The 15,747-nt window shown below is 39.2% G+C and overlaps 1 protein-coding gene across 5 annotated transcripts in view; it reads right to left on the reverse strand.

Annotated features, from left to right (window-relative positions):
• Positions 1–15,747, reverse strand: part of LOC129770833 (four and a half LIM domains protein 2) — a 422,902-nt gene that overhangs the window by 39,931 nt on the left and 367,224 nt on the right. For 4 of the 5 annotated variants that reach the window (XM_055773941.1, XM_055773939.1, XM_055773942.1 and 1 more), the window contains 2 exons: positions 12,823–13,023; positions 4,312–4,486 (listed from right to left, as the gene is read on the reverse strand). In XM_055773941.1, the coding sequence (XP_055629916.1) occupies positions 4,312–4,486; positions 12,823–13,023 (376 nt within the window). The remainder of the gene's footprint in view (positions 1–4,311; positions 4,487–12,822; positions 13,024–15,747) is intronic. The other variant, XM_055773943.1, reaches the window with a different exon arrangement.

The following is a 15,747-nucleotide window of genomic DNA, read 5'->3' on the forward strand; positions in this document are numbered from 1 at the left end:
CTTTCAGTAAGGGTGCGAAATCAGGAAAAAGTCACGTTTTTATGGAATAGTTTCTACATTAATAACTGTTTTGGCTGCGAACGGATTTCGATGATGTGCAAACCAATAGAAGAGGAAATTTACTAAGATTCGTTTGGTAGGCGAGAAATTACGATTTTCAATTCCGTAAAAGATTTAAATTAGCGAATATCCCATTTTCCCATACGTTTGTCCCGTGCATTCATGTGCTTACTTATCCATGCTCTTAATAATGAGCAAAGAAAGTATCGATGAGGTACAACAATCATTATCTATTGATCAATCATTCAGTTGGCCGGGATTTTTTGGACTTTTTCAAGGTTACATTCATAATTCACAATTTAAATATGATACATGATTCAACATTTAATTAGCAACTAGTCGACAGCGACGAGGATGTCCAAATGGCATTTCTCAAGGCCGGGCGATGAGAGTTTAGGTTTAGTTTTCCAAATTGTTCCTTTCCAAGGCTCAAGGCGAATTAACTGAAGAAGTCAACAAGTCAACATTTCCTCTATAATTCAAGACAACAACAATGAAGTGTCATTTGCAAAATTCTCTGAAACAATCTATATATCTGTATTTTTATCAAAAAAATCTGTATCAAAAAACTAACGACAAAAATTTCATTCCATTCCATTCTGAATTTGTTTTTCTTATCGTGGTTTGTTAAAGTGGTGTCAATACAATAAATCATAAAAAGGTTTTCTCATAAAAAATTGTATGATGTATGACACATGGTTTTGTTGAACTTTGCCGTTTTCCGTCAATTTCATTCATGACGCTCCTCCTTGAGCCGATACATAGTTCTTTTTTTTGTTGGCATTGTAAAGCGAGAACCTTCACTCAACACACGTTGATGAATCGTTAATCAATAATTGTAAATCATTAATTTCAAAAGTCTTAACAAATTGTAAATTGTTGCAAATCGTAAATCGCCATCGGGAATCGATTTTCATTCAATTATTTGAGAGTTCATGGTGTTCAGAAATATATCGTGGATCCGTTTTATAGTAAAGGTGTTATTTCGGTTGCCATTTCAGGTTGCTTAACACGTTGACTGCCACGTCAGTCACTTGTGACTGACTAACCACCCTGAGTGAAAACTCGGTAACATATAATAATAAAGGCAACTAACATAAGTATTCCCTTTCGAACAAAAATACCTTCCACTACAATAAAAACGATGTCTCTAATACGTTTAAAAATTTCCATAGAGTCGCTATAAAACCGTTGCACTCTACGTGTTAAGGATATGCGGACTTCAGATAACCAAAGCAGAGCCGAAGTAAGCAAAAAAAAAGATGAGGAGTGGAACATAACTAAGAAAAACGGATCGAGTATTTTACTCAAACTCTTTCTAAAATTCAACCGACGTTTGTAAGCTGAAATAAGCACATGCACTGATCTTTTTGAACTATTTTTGGTTTTATTTCGATAACTTCAGCTGGTTTTCCAATCAATCTAAAGTATTGCAATAATTATCGACTCACTCTCTAGTTCGAATGAATAAAAGGTAGAAAACTTGGGTTTGTCACGATTTGTAACCAGGAAACGTTGAGAGCTTAAAAAAAAGTCGTAGAAAATGCTCCAGTGGCAAAAAGATGGAATTTCTTCATCGCACCGTGACAGGTGATGGAAAACGCTCAGTCTAGTATTCACGTTGTGAAAATCATGCTGTTTATTTGGTGGGATCAGTTTAGTTAACACTAAACTGACCAGACGTCCCGCATTTCAACAAAATGTCCCGCGTAAGATTACGTCCTGCGAAAAGTCCCGCATTTAGCAAAAGAGGCGAAAATGTCCCGCGATAACAATATATTTCAATATCACAATATTGATTTTCTTAAGTGGATGAGCCTCAAAAAAAACTTTTATTTGGCAGACTCTTCAAGAGTGCTTCCATTACATCCGAAGATTAACACGTTGAGCTGGTTTCCACGCATCGACAGTGCACTTTTTGTTTAAAGAGTGTCAACTGGGAACGACAGCAACAAAATTGGAAAATGATTTTTATAAAAGTCCGTTATTGATCCGTAGGGATCCCAACCATGGCCGGAACCTCAACCACGGCCGATGAAAAGATGTATATCGGCGTGTTTTTTAACCTTTTCGTGGCTTTGGTGGTCAGCTGTCTCTCCATTTTGGCCATTCGCCCAAAAGTTTCCTATCGGTCGCTGCTGGGGGATGTTGGGAGGGTTGGAGGTCTGCGCTACAATGTTTATCTCCAGCCGATCCATCCTACAGTGATTTTTTAGGCATAATGGGCTGTTGCCAGGTTCGGCATAAAGACCACATCACCTTCGCGTGATTATTCTTGATGAGGGCGGCAACTTCTGGCAAGCACTTCGTACTATATATGTCACCGTTCGTCATAAGACTCGAAAGAAGAGCGGCTTGGACATCCCCTTATCGTCTGCCAGAGAAGGACCTTCTTCGACAACTTGATGTGATGTAAAGACGTCGCCAAGGATTTGCCTTGAATTAATGGAGACAATTAGGTTCAATCAAAATGCTCACATTGTTTATCTCAAAAAAGCCAGACGAGAATCTTCCCTTGCAACTTTCTCGAACAAACGCTAACTAACTAGACGGGCATAAATCATATCTACATTATCGCAGGAATTTGACATCGCCCCCGCTTTGATGTGCACAGCCATTCGGAGCGACCAACGTATCAACCGCATCGTCGTGTAGTGAGTCCCGCTGTCAAGGTCGAACCTATAACTACTGACTCGGTGACATTTGCACATTGTCTCAGGCCAACTCGTGTGCCCTCTAGTGTGGGTTGTTCAAACAATTGCGCTTTCCATGCGCGCTGTCAGGCGCGCTATAGCTGTTTGTTATTGTTTAGTTGATTTGTCTTTGTTTATGTCGCGTGTTTTCTCCCCGCACTCGGTTATCTCGATGAGCCGAACGTGGATCTAACCTTTCACCTTATTTCGCCTTCTAAACAACCGTTCTCCATTTGGACAGTTAGTAGAACGGAACACGAGTCGAGCATCGAACGTGGTTGAAATGAATATTTTTTTTTTTTTTTTTTATCTTTATTATAGTGACTTTCAACTCATTTGGCTGGTTCGTCACTTTTACTTCCATTTTTGGAAGAATGTCGGGAGTGAGAATTGAACTCGTGACCTTTAGCGTGAGAGGCATGGATGTTACCACTACGCCAGATCGCCTCCCCGGTTAAAATGAAAATTGCCCCCAAAGAATGTCAAATAAACACATTACAAATGTTCTCAAGAACAGACAACAATGTGCGAACATTCGAAACCGACAGACAACTTGACGGATGTCAACTCATCTCACATGTTCGCGATGCTGTTGACATCAACTTGGCGGATTTTTATTTTCGCTTTCTTGAGCCTTGAGCGCAGCACATGAATGAGCGAATGACACCCGAAGGAATGACAATCGCCGAGATTTGCCGCGATCAGATCAAGCGTGTAATTGCCGCGGTACATCATGGATCATGGTTAGCGTAAGGATGAGATAAATCCAGATTACATGCGAAACTAGCATGAGCCGAAAGAAAAACGTAGCGCTGGCAACAGCTAGCCCATGATGCAATTGGTTGGTGCTGAACGACTCATATAAATAGAGCAAATAGAAACGGACATTTCGTCGAAAGATAAACGCATCCCTCGCTGACAGCAGATAAATGAAGCATTTAATTGCAGTGGAAAGTAGATTGAAGCTACATTGGGCATTTAATTTTTTCTATTACCCACATTAAAAGTTGTTTTTGTTCAAGTGCACAGATTGTTTCGAAATAGGGGGGATTTTTTTTCATTCTTATTGCTTTTATAAGCAATGCTTGGATTAGCGTTCTACGAAACCAAGCGTAAATCCGATTACTTATGTAGAAATAGAGAAGTGAGAATGATTGCTATCAATGAATTAAAAACTTGATATATTCTTGTTATGGAGATTGGTGCCGGTTGGTCCCGGGAGCACGCGAATACTATTTGCTGAGCTTAGGAGGAGACGACTGCCAGATTGGAATAATTCGTGCTCAAGTATAGACATTGACTTATTTCTTTCCCACTCTCGTAGATCGAATGAAAATTTAGAAACCAGATGTTTGATTTCGGGGGCGCTGTTTCGACGCCATTAGGGAGACGCATTAGTCTGCTGTCCTCGAGAAGCACTGGAAGTCGAATGCGTGTGAATATTTTTCAAATGTTAACTTCTTTCGACGATTTCCAGATTTCCACAACACGTGTCATGTCATCAATCTGTCAACAGCATATCGGAACTGCAGCGAAACAGGAAAAGATCAATACTCACCAGCACGGAAGATCTCTCCGCAGCCGTCACATCTGGACGCGAACTGGGCGTCGTAACAGTTGCCGCAGTAGATCTTGTCGGCCTTCGAGCCGAACTGCTTGTCCACTAGCGAGATGCGGCACTTGTTGCACAGGAAGCAGGCCTCGTGCCAGTGTTTGTCTTTGTAGGACAGGTCCTGTTGGAATGGAGAATGGGAGAAGTTTTAGTAATAAGTGGAAGTGATTGGTAAAGTTAACGCATTTAGGTACAATATTTTTTTGAAGAAATCAGTAGAGTTTCAGTAGAGTCTCGCAGTACCCATTTTTGAGTTAGAACACTTTCACCAAAAATTGTAGGTTCGTTTTTTTCTATTCCAAAGCATTCAGGTTTATCGCAATCAATGTTATGTTGATGTAATTTATTAATAATCAAAACATATTTTCTTTCTTGTCTGTGATGGAAAGATCAAAGTTTAAAGAAGGTATTCTATCCATTCTTGAGTTTTCGGAAAATTTTCAATTGTCATGTTTGGTTGGAATATGTTTGGTTGAAACATGTGTATTATTTTTATGGGACCACCTCTCCATCCCAGAGGAGGGTGGGGTGTCATACCATCATAGAAACATTTCTCGTACCCAAAAACCCTCACATCTCTAATCTGGCTCCATTTCTTTGATTAGTTCTCGAGTTATGCAGTTCGTGTTTTATTTGTATGGCAGCCCCTTGGCTTTAGAGAGGAAACCACCATAGAAACATTTATTGTTCCCTATAACCTTCATATGCAAATTTTGGTTCAATTTGCTGGAATAGTTCTCGAATTATGCAATCCCCCCTCTAAATTCTCCACATGCCAAATTTGTTTCCGTTTGCTTGAGCATATATCATATAAAGCATAGCGAGCAATTTAGGGCAATGGCTTCAACACTGGTGACTTGAGATCGCGAGGAGTGTGAAGAGTCGGCTCAATTGCAGTAATAAATTTTGCGGGATAATTACCATAAATAGAGACCATTGTCGTCTGTGGCAGTGATAAGATGTTCACGGGGTACTTCATCAACAATTATGGCTTTCCCAGGCTTGAACCAACGACAGGGCGATCTTCATAAAAATATCGAATGGATCGATTTACTGATTAAATCAGTACCAGAGAATCGATCTATGTCAAAACGACATTTGAAAAAATCAAAAACCTCATCAAAGATGTGTGAGGCCGAGCGTTGTCCTGGTGGAAAACAACACCATTCGTATTGATCATTTCTGGCCGCTTCTGGTCAATCGCCTGCTTAAAACGGCCAAGCTGCTCACGGTAGAGAACCGAGTTGAGGATCTGGCCATAGTTGAGCAGCTCATAGTGGATGATTCCCTTCCAATCCCACCACTGTGCTGTGCGAATCGTTACAGTATCGGGTCCATAAACTACACGAAATTTTTCGGCCGCTTTCATTGCAGTTTTACTTCGCAGGTAGTAAAAATGTTAAATATGGCGAACTTCTTGCTTGGTGGACTCCATCTTTGACGCGCTATAACTTGAGACTGAAAAGGACAATCACAACACTGTCAAAACGACACTTGTAGCACAGATTGTCGTCTTTAAATAGCCGTATAGTATGACCCGATGTAATGAGTACAACACAAGATATGTTTAAGTGTTGCCATATATTGACAATATACGACATTTCTTTTTCCCCAACCCAATAAATCCCTTTACACATGGAATTATTCAATTAAATAAATTATTTGAAATATATTTTTAGATTTCAACAACTGTTCAGAACCCAGCTGACAATACCATAAAAAATAACAGTGCCATAATTCTGTCATTTAATTGAAACCGATTCTTGGTTTCAGCGCCACTTCTCAGTGGTCGTATGAGCTGTACTGGCTACAGTACATCGCACCCCTCAATAGCTACCGTTACCCAGTCAAATCTACGGATGTAAATTGTAGAAGAATAAGACTATGTCAGTAAGCTTAATGAGGCGATCCATATGTTGACATTATGTTTATAAAATTTGTCAGATGGTCCTTGGCGAAATTGAAATCTATATACAGTCTGTCGCAAAATTGAGTGTACAAATGCTACTTGACGATACTTTCCATTTATTTGGTACTAGCTAACCCGGCAAACTTCGTCCCGCCCATTTACTTGATTAATTCTCGAGTAATGCAGAAATTTGTGTTTTATTTGTATGGCAGCCACCCCTAAGAGAGGGGGGAGGGGTATCTAACCACCATAGAAACATTCATTGCACCCTAAAGTTTCCATATGCCTAATTTGGTTTAATTTGCTTGATTGATTCTCGGGTAATGCAAAAATTTGTGTTTCATTTGTACGGCAGCCCCCTCCAAGAGAGGGGGAAGGAGTATCTTAACACCATAGAAACATTTATTGCATCCTAAAACCTCCACATGCCAAATTTGGGTTCATTTGCTTGATTAATTCTCGAGTAATGCAGAAATTTGTGTTTCATTTGTATGGCAGCCCCCCCTTTGAGTGGGGGAAGGACTGTCTAACCATCATAGAAACATTTATTGCACCCTAAAACTTTCACATGCCAACTTTGGTTTCGTTTGATTGATTAATTTCCGAGTAATGCAAACAATTGTGTTTCATTTGTATGGCAGCCCCCCCTTAGAGAGGGGGGAGGGGTCTCAAAATATCACGAAAACCTTCCCCGGCCCCAAAAACCCCTACATACCAATTTTCATGTCGATCGGTTCAGTAGTTTCCGAGTCTATAAGAATCAGACAGACAGACAGACATCACTCCATTTTTATATATATAGATAAAATATTTTGAATACATTGATTCTTTTGACGCATATTAATTACTCACACATTTAACTTGCTGTACGTGCAATAAAATTCAGCGAAAAGTTTTCTGCTAATTGTTTATTCCTAAAAATTGAAAACAATCTCTATTCTAGGCATCGCAAAATTGAGTGTACACCTTGAACTTCTCCGAACAAATTATCCTTGTAAATAAGATCTGTGCGAGTTAGCGTATTTTTTCGTCAGTGATTTGTGTCAACACTTAACTACTGCTTGGGCAGTGTTGGTTTTTGTTTTTTATTGATGTTTGAAAAAGTTTTTATCAAAATGGCAAGTTAGAGGAAAGAAAGGGGTATTGTTACTCGTACAATACAAGGACTACAGTTTGCTAAGGCATATATAAACTGACCTAAGGAGTTCTGGAACAAGGTCCTTTATACGAATGAGATGAAAAACAATCTCTTTGAATCGGATGAAGGTCAGATAGTGTGAAGGAAACCAGGATTGGTGCTTCAGATTCAGCATTTGGTTTCCACAGTAAAACACGGCTGCGGCAGTCAGATTATGTATGGTACGATGGCGGCTTCTGGAACTCTAAATCGATTCGGCGATGAACAAGATGGCTTCATCGAACATCCTGAAACGTAACCTTCAGTGCCCGTGCAGAAATTGGCTCTTACTCGCGATTACTACTTTCAACAGAATGAATACCCAAAGCAAACTGATCTCATCATGCGGGAGTACCTGCTCTATAATGTCCCAATCAACTCTAAACACCTCCGAAATCACCGGACTTCAACACACTGAAGAATAAAAATCCAGGGAACAAAGTGAACTCGAAACGACAATTACGGAGATCTGGGAGACACTTCCGTCTACAGTGGCCAGAAATCTCGCCTCGTCGCTTGCAGGAAGTGCTAGACGGGGGGGGGGGGGGTGGTCATGCCAAATACTAGGAGATTGATTTTTGTTATCTGTTAACATTTATGAACAGATTTAATTTTTTTTTTAAGAAACACTTGAACTGTACACTCAATTTTGCAACGCCTGAATCGAAGATTTTTTGTTTGTTTTTTAAACATGAAGTAGAAATGTGACCATTTTAATTTTTTTTCTTATCACTTCATGAGAGTAAAAAGGATCCATTTTACGATGAATCTGAGTCGCTTTTCATTATTTACTTTTTAACCCCGAAAAACTCAAAAATAACAAACCAATACGACGTGTACACTTTATTTTGCGATTGACTGTATACTGAAAAACAAATTTACGAAAATTTTTTCTATGATCGAAAAAACCGTAAGTAGAAAATCGATTTTAAGTATTTTTTTATTTTTTTGAGAAAAGATCGATCTATTAAGTATCGATCGAAGGTCGCCCAATCCTACTCGGAACAACGATATTTCACTTATCGATTTTCAGACCAGCGTCGTCATCATCAGCAGACTTCAAATGACGGTTAATGGACACGTTCCCAACAGTTAAAAATTCGATGACAACATGTAATTCGCAGCGACATAGCACCAGTAGACGTGTCCATATTTCAGTGTCTAAAAATACACTGAATTGACGCAACCAGTTCAATCTTGATAATAAGAGGAGCAACTCCTTGTATTTTTTCATAACACATAGAAACAAATTTCCAAATAATTCTACATGAGAAATTATATTCAAGTTGTTGTTCTAAGGATGGTCATTTCCGCGATGTAACTCAACTTTATATTTATGAATGAACTAGCTGACCCTGCAAACTTCGTCCGCCCAAAATTTATATGTATGGGTGCCCACTTTTAGAGAGGGGGAAGAGTGTCGAACTACCACAAAAACGTTCATCGATCCCTAAAACCTCTATATGCTAAGTTTGATTCCATTTGTTTGATTAGTTCTCGAGTTGTTCAGCATTTCCCCCCCCCTCCCTCTTTAGAGAGGGGAAAGAGTGGGAAGAGTGTTGAACCACATTAGAAATGTTTCTTGGCCCCTAAAACCTCCACATGCCAAATTTGGTTCCTTTTGCTTGATTAGTTCTTGAATAATGCAGAAATGTATGCTTCAGTTGTATGGCAGCCCCCCGCCTCCTCAGAGAGATGCGAGTAGTGTCTATTCACCATAGAAACGTTTCGTGTCCCCCAAATGCATGCCGGATTTGGCTCCATTTGCTTGATTAGTTTTCGAGTTATGCAGAAAAGTGTCTTTCATTTGTATCGCAGCTCCCCACTAGAGAGGGGGTGGAGTGTCTAACCACCATGGAAACATATTTTCGGAAAAATATGGGAAAGTTAGATCTGATGAAATGTTCTTTACTGACGGTTCATTCATAAACGGGTCCACTGGCTTTGGCATCTTCAATGAAAATTCCAGTGCCTCTTTCAAACTCAAAGATCCTTGTTCCGTGTATGTCGCTGAACTGGGTGCGATATACTACGCACTAGGGATTATTGAAACATTGTCCATCGACCATTATTTTATTTTTTCAGACAGTCTCAGCTCAATAGAGGCAATCCGCTCAATGAAAGTTGATAAACGCTCATCTTATTTCCTAACAAGAATAAGACATCTATTGAGTGTTTTGATCGAAAAATTATTCAAGATTACCTCAGCATGGGTTGCCTCTCATTGCTCGATTCCGGGGAATGAGAAAGCGGACTCGCTAGCGAAGGTGGGCGCTTCAGAAGGTACACTTTTTGAAAGGCAAATTGCTTATAATGAATTTTTTCACATTCCTCGTCAGTACACGCTCGTAAGTTGGCAGCGCATGTGGAGTAAAGATGAGTTCGGTCGTTAGTTACACACGATTATCCCTAAGGTCTCGACGAGTGCATGGTTCAATGGGTTGAATGTAGGTCGTGATTTCATTCGCGTGATATCTCGGCTTATGTCCAATCACTACAACCTAAACGCGCATCTTTATCGCATTGGGCTCGCAGCAAACAATCTTTGTGATGGTGGCGGTGGCTACCACGACATCGAGCATGTTGTCTGATCGTGTATCCGGTTCCACGCTGCCCGCTCTCAGCTCACTAGAGCATTGAGGGCACTAGGCAGACAATCGGTTATCCCCGTCCGGGATATCTTAGGTAGCCGCGATCCCGATCTTCTGCTTCATCTATACCTGTCGAAGGTTGTGCAGGCCACTGAACATTCAACAAGAGCCGAAGGTTGTACCGCTCATGACAAATCTACACGAGCTGAAGATTGTACCGCCCAGTGACTATTCTACCCTGGATTCCTCGAGTCAAGAGATATGCACCACGATTGATATGAGGTACAGACTAGGGGGGCGTCGCTGTATAATGATCAGTTGCACCCCAATAGGATGTATCCCATGTCGGCCACACATACATAGTACTGGAGACTGCAACATCCCAATTATGAGAATCTTTATAATACTAACCTCGAGCCAATCGCGAGTAATCGGTTACATATTACTAACATAGTCGTAAGACCAAAATTGTCAAAATATTGAACTCCCGGCCCCGTCAGGCTAACGCCATATGTGCCTTAATAAAATATATATTTCGGAAAAAAAATTGATTGCACCCACATGCCAAATTTGGTTTCATTTGCTTGATTAATTCTTGAGTAATGCAGAAATTTGTGTTTCAATTGTATGGCAGCCCCCCCCCCCCCCCCTTAGAGAAAGGGAGGAGTGTCTAACCACCATGAAAACATTTATTGCACCCTACAACCTCCATATGCCTAATTTGATTTCATTTGCTTCATTAATTCTCGAGATATGCAGAAATTCGTGTTTCAGGGCCCTCATTGACCATCTTTGTGTTGTTTCAGATGGAGATCGATCCACGAAATCGAAATAAGATCGATTTATCCAAAATAGATCGAAATAAATCGAAATAAGATCGATTTATCCATACAACTGCTCTGCTCTCCAAGAAACATCGGGCTGATGTTCTATTAATAAATCAACAATGATCAATCAACTGTCTCCGCTGTCCGTTCTAACTGGATAATGGAATAACAGAAGTAAAAACTCTTACGCCTAAATGGGAAATACTCTAACGCCGAAAAGTAACAACTGTGTAATGTGCTAATTATAGATATGATAAACATGTGACATGTACACGATTAAAATTCCGCTCTGTTAGAGCTGAAATGCAAATGAGCCTAAAATAAACAAAAGGGATAAAAAAAATACTAAGTTGAGATGACAAAAATTCCACTGGGAACGTTAGAAGAACAAAAAAAATAGTTTTATTATAGTATATATCATAAATTTTGTGTAGAAGCATTTTTTGTTCTGAACTTACTCAAACTTAATTTATATTTAAAAAAACATTTTCTAATTTAAAGTGATCTCGCATCTGTGGCTACTATTTCAATTAACAAATGTAGAATAAGTGAATATTACAACGAGTTTTTCATTGTTGATAAGATAATAATAAAAGGGAACACAAAAACGAAAAGTCAAAAAATATTTTAAATGAAGAAAGTTTCAAGTAAACGAAAGAAAAAGTTTCCTTTTATATATACAGTACTGTTCGAAATAATAGCAATGGCTATACCGTGACATCAAGAACATCCCCATAACATGGTTCTAACACCGTCATAATTAACCGACCACACTGTATATTGGGGAAGGAATTCTATATCTGGGCTCTCCACTTTCTACCGCGAGTTTCATTCTTGACGTTTCTGCATTGTAAATTTCCTGAATTTTTCTTTCCACTTCCAATTAAACTTTTCATGTGATCACATTCCTCATCTTGGTAACGAACTTCGTCTTTCTAGAATATCCCAAAATTTCTGTATTTTTCAGTCAGATGAAATAACATTTTCACTTTATTCTTCTCATTACACAAGAAAAACTCATTGAAGAAATGAGCTCCTTCGAATTTTTACGGATAAAACCTGTTATTTACTAGCGCTACTATTTCTTGGAACAGCCTAAAAAATACGCTTGTACAAATGGAAATGCAATTTATTCGAGTTTCATTCACCAATTTGCTTTAAATTAAATACTTTAAATTCATTTATGTGTACTGTTCAAAAGTAAAAAAAAAGTCTCGAAATCTCTTTTTGTATTTTGTTCCCCTGATTAATGTCATAACCACGGAGATGATTTGCCTTAATAAACAAATGAACAAAGTCGTCGAGAAAATCACAATCAGCCAGTCAACTGATGGACAGCATAATATTGGTTTGGAATCGATGGATCGGTTTCGAGCTATACGATGTGGTTATAGGGCTTTGGTATCGATGAATGAAGAGAAACGACCAGAAAAGAATCATTGTTAGAAGACGGGATGAATTGTAAATATTACCGTAATTATTCTGATGAATAGAAAAACAATACATTGTTCGAAAAGCGATCGCTTAAATTACCGATAGTGAATTAAAGAATGATTTTTTTCCTCAGATAAGTCAATGTTTAGACTACAATTAAAAGGTGATTCAGCGGCCGAATGTATGCACTTGGTAGGATTCGTGTCGTTCGACCCGACATTTGCTTCCAAACAGGAAACAAACAAAAGTACTAATTGAGGAAGCGGTAAACGTTGATCGGTCACGACAGTGTGCCTGAATGCAACGCTTGGGGCAACGTCATTTTGACTAGATTTAATTTCCGTTTCTGTTTGGTTTATTCCAACCTTTTCGAAAAACAACATAATGCGAAGGCTTATTCGATTCATAACACTTCGAGACCAGAAAAAAATCACACCGGGTGTCCGAGTTGAGTCGGAAGATTACGGTGCTAATTCGTTCGTTTGATGTATGTGGAAATGTAGGTACAAGGATACTCACCTTCGAGTCGATGCCGATGGTCTTGTTGCACTCCTCGCAGACGTTGGCGAACACATTCTCGTAGCACTTGATGCAGTAGGGATGCTCATCGCGCAGCACGTACCGTTGGCCGGTCAGACTCTCGTCGCACTGCCAGCAGCAGAAGTGTCCCGAGTGCCAATCTTTCGACATGGCCTTGGTGTACTCGCCACTGAAAATTAGCTGCAAAACAAAACATTCGAACATTAGTGTCATCTTCATGGCGGTTTGGGGCCAATCTCTGGGGATTGGAAAATGAAATGTCCACCGTGACATATGTGAGCTGTACCTTAGCATTAGCGAGGGGTAACGGGGTGGCCTTGGACCAGCGGAGGAAGAACAACAGGTGCCGGAGTGCAGTCGATCGCTGCTGTGCGAAACGTTGAAGGAATTTCAAGGCGAGGATTCATGTTTCTGTCGACAAGCGTAAACACAAATGGCTTAATCTTTCCATCAGAGAGGGTGCATTACATCATTCGGTGCAGCTGCCGCCGCGGGATCGTCCTCGTCATCGTTTTTGGACCGCTTTCGTAGGTGCGAAAATGTCGCTTCTAAAAATAACTCCGCGAAAAACACGGGTGTGCGGTGTTCTTCGAGTTACTTTTCCAACCGCGAAAATGGGTGGAAAAATTCGGTCATGAGAGCGGCCCGGGTGCAAAACATTCCATGTTTAATGCTTTTCGTTCCGCATAAATTGTGAATAAAGTTCGAACTAAAACAATCGGGCAGAACCGCGTGCTATGAAGTCCATTTTTCAAATGCTCAGGAGCCAAATTGACGACCGGCTGGCGTTTGGAAAGCAAATGATGATAATGCGGGGTAATGTTTATTTTGGCCGGCGTAATTTGTTTTTTACACCCCCTCACTTCATTCTCGGGCGGAGAGGATGAATCACGGATTGCTCGCACGATTCAGTGCCATATTTCCAGCCCAATGAGCGAACCGAATCACACCGCGTCGTGTTATGATAATTCGATGTATTTTTCTAATTTGAGCTTGTTTTGCAGTCCCGCTAATTGCCAATTTAGCGTTAATTTGACAAAATTGGTGATTCGGTAGCTGAATTGATGATCAGAAGTTCGTAGAAACAGCAAACTCATGCAATCCCATCATTCTTCTCATTCATACAATTGAACGTCAACAGCTCATCAATATTGCGAGTAAATCACACTTGTAGAAACTTCAACGAATGAATATTTTGTGGATTTGATTTGATGTTTTGCAATTACCGCGAGGGTGATTTTTTTAGGCAAATCTGGTGGAAGATATGAACGTTCGATGTTTCATATTTTATAACATTTAGATTTAGATGATTTTGAAGACATATTAGAAAATCTAACTCTACAACCTTACTTCAATAAGAACGAAGGATTTCCCGGTGCGTTAGATCTCGACTGCCATCTTGGCAGTCACAGTCGCAAAGATAGGCGTTTCGCTGATGAACTCTTCCAATGGATTTGTTCACTTGAGAAAAAATTATGGAATGTTTATTGTGTCATAGTTTGCCAAACTATCTATTGGGATAGTTTGGTTACTTATGATGCTAAATTGTGCTCTCGCTGATTTTGAGTTTAAGTTAGTGCATAAGTGCAAGAGGTTCAAGAACCACTGGTCGTTCTGAATACAAACATGCATTGAATTCACTAATATAGACAAGTCTTTGTAATGTTTTAGTGTACTGATGCCTTGAATTGTTTTTTTGTTTAGCAAGAAATCTGGGATTATGAGCTGCTAGTCATATTTTGTAACAATATCTTCGCATTACTTGACAATAGTTAAAGCGAGTTATGTTTATGAAGAAACATGCATGATATGTTTCATTGTTTCTGTTTAGCTTTTCAATACTTTCTTCCAAACAAACTTTTTTATAAACAAGCCAAACAAAAACAAGAACATCAGTAAAGAATAACACAAGAATAACAATTAATGATTTTTTGGAGCTTTTGTGTGTCTTGAAAAAATTAAAAAAAAATCTGGTCTCTGGGATATCTACTTTACTGTAGTTTTTGTCCCAGGTTTGTTCGATGCTCCGTTCCAAAGTTACAAGCCAATAAGTGGACCTAAGTCTTTCCATAAGGAACGTGGATCCAAAATTTAAAATGCGTTTTTCTCGAAACTATATTTTTCAAACTGGTGGGAGTTCTACTTCTGGAACGGTCCATCCACTTTTGAAGAAATAGTTTTTCCCAGATTCTCCACTGAATTTCCTATCATCGTACGTAGGATTTTTTCGATATTTTATTAAATAAAATTTTGGTGAATGTTTTTGTCTCGATTTTTGAGGCAAAAATGCCATTTTTTACAAAAAATGTCGCCATTTCGTCAAAAATCAATATTTTGAAAAAAATCGTAAATATGATGACAGGAAATATATCCAAGATTACGTAAAAAAATTATTGGTTGGAATCGGACCACTAGAAAAATTTGTAGAACTCCCACCAGTTTACAAGGTTTTTACTGCAAACGGTTCAACAAACCGGTTGCGGCTATTCAAGGCACAGTCCAATTGACATCAATTTTTGTTGTTTGTTAAGTAATATATACCTAATGAGCCTGTGATATCAGATTGATCATAGTAATTAATTGTCTCGTTGAACAAAATCGCGAAAATCACATACTTTTTATGATGTTCATAGAGTACTACCCCATTAATGGCACTGCTTGAACAATAACATTTTGGGAAAACAATCGAAATTTGAATCGGGTAATCGGGACGGGTAGTCGTGTAGGATAAACAAAATGTTTAAGGTTGTAATCCACTTTGTTTATTGATACAGTCTCCATCAGCAGTACAACGTTCACCAATTTTCCATGTAACTGACGAAAGTGCAGTGATGGGCAAAAAATAGTCATTAACATTAACACGTTGAGCCCCGAATTTTTCTTGCTGCACTTTCCATTTGGTCA

The sequence above is a fragment of the Toxorhynchites rutilus genome, chromosome 2, assembly GCF_029784135.1.
Source record: "Toxorhynchites rutilus septentrionalis strain SRP chromosome 2, ASM2978413v1, whole genome shotgun sequence".
Classification (NCBI taxonomy): domain Eukaryota; kingdom Metazoa; phylum Arthropoda; class Insecta; order Diptera; family Culicidae; genus Toxorhynchites; species Toxorhynchites rutilus.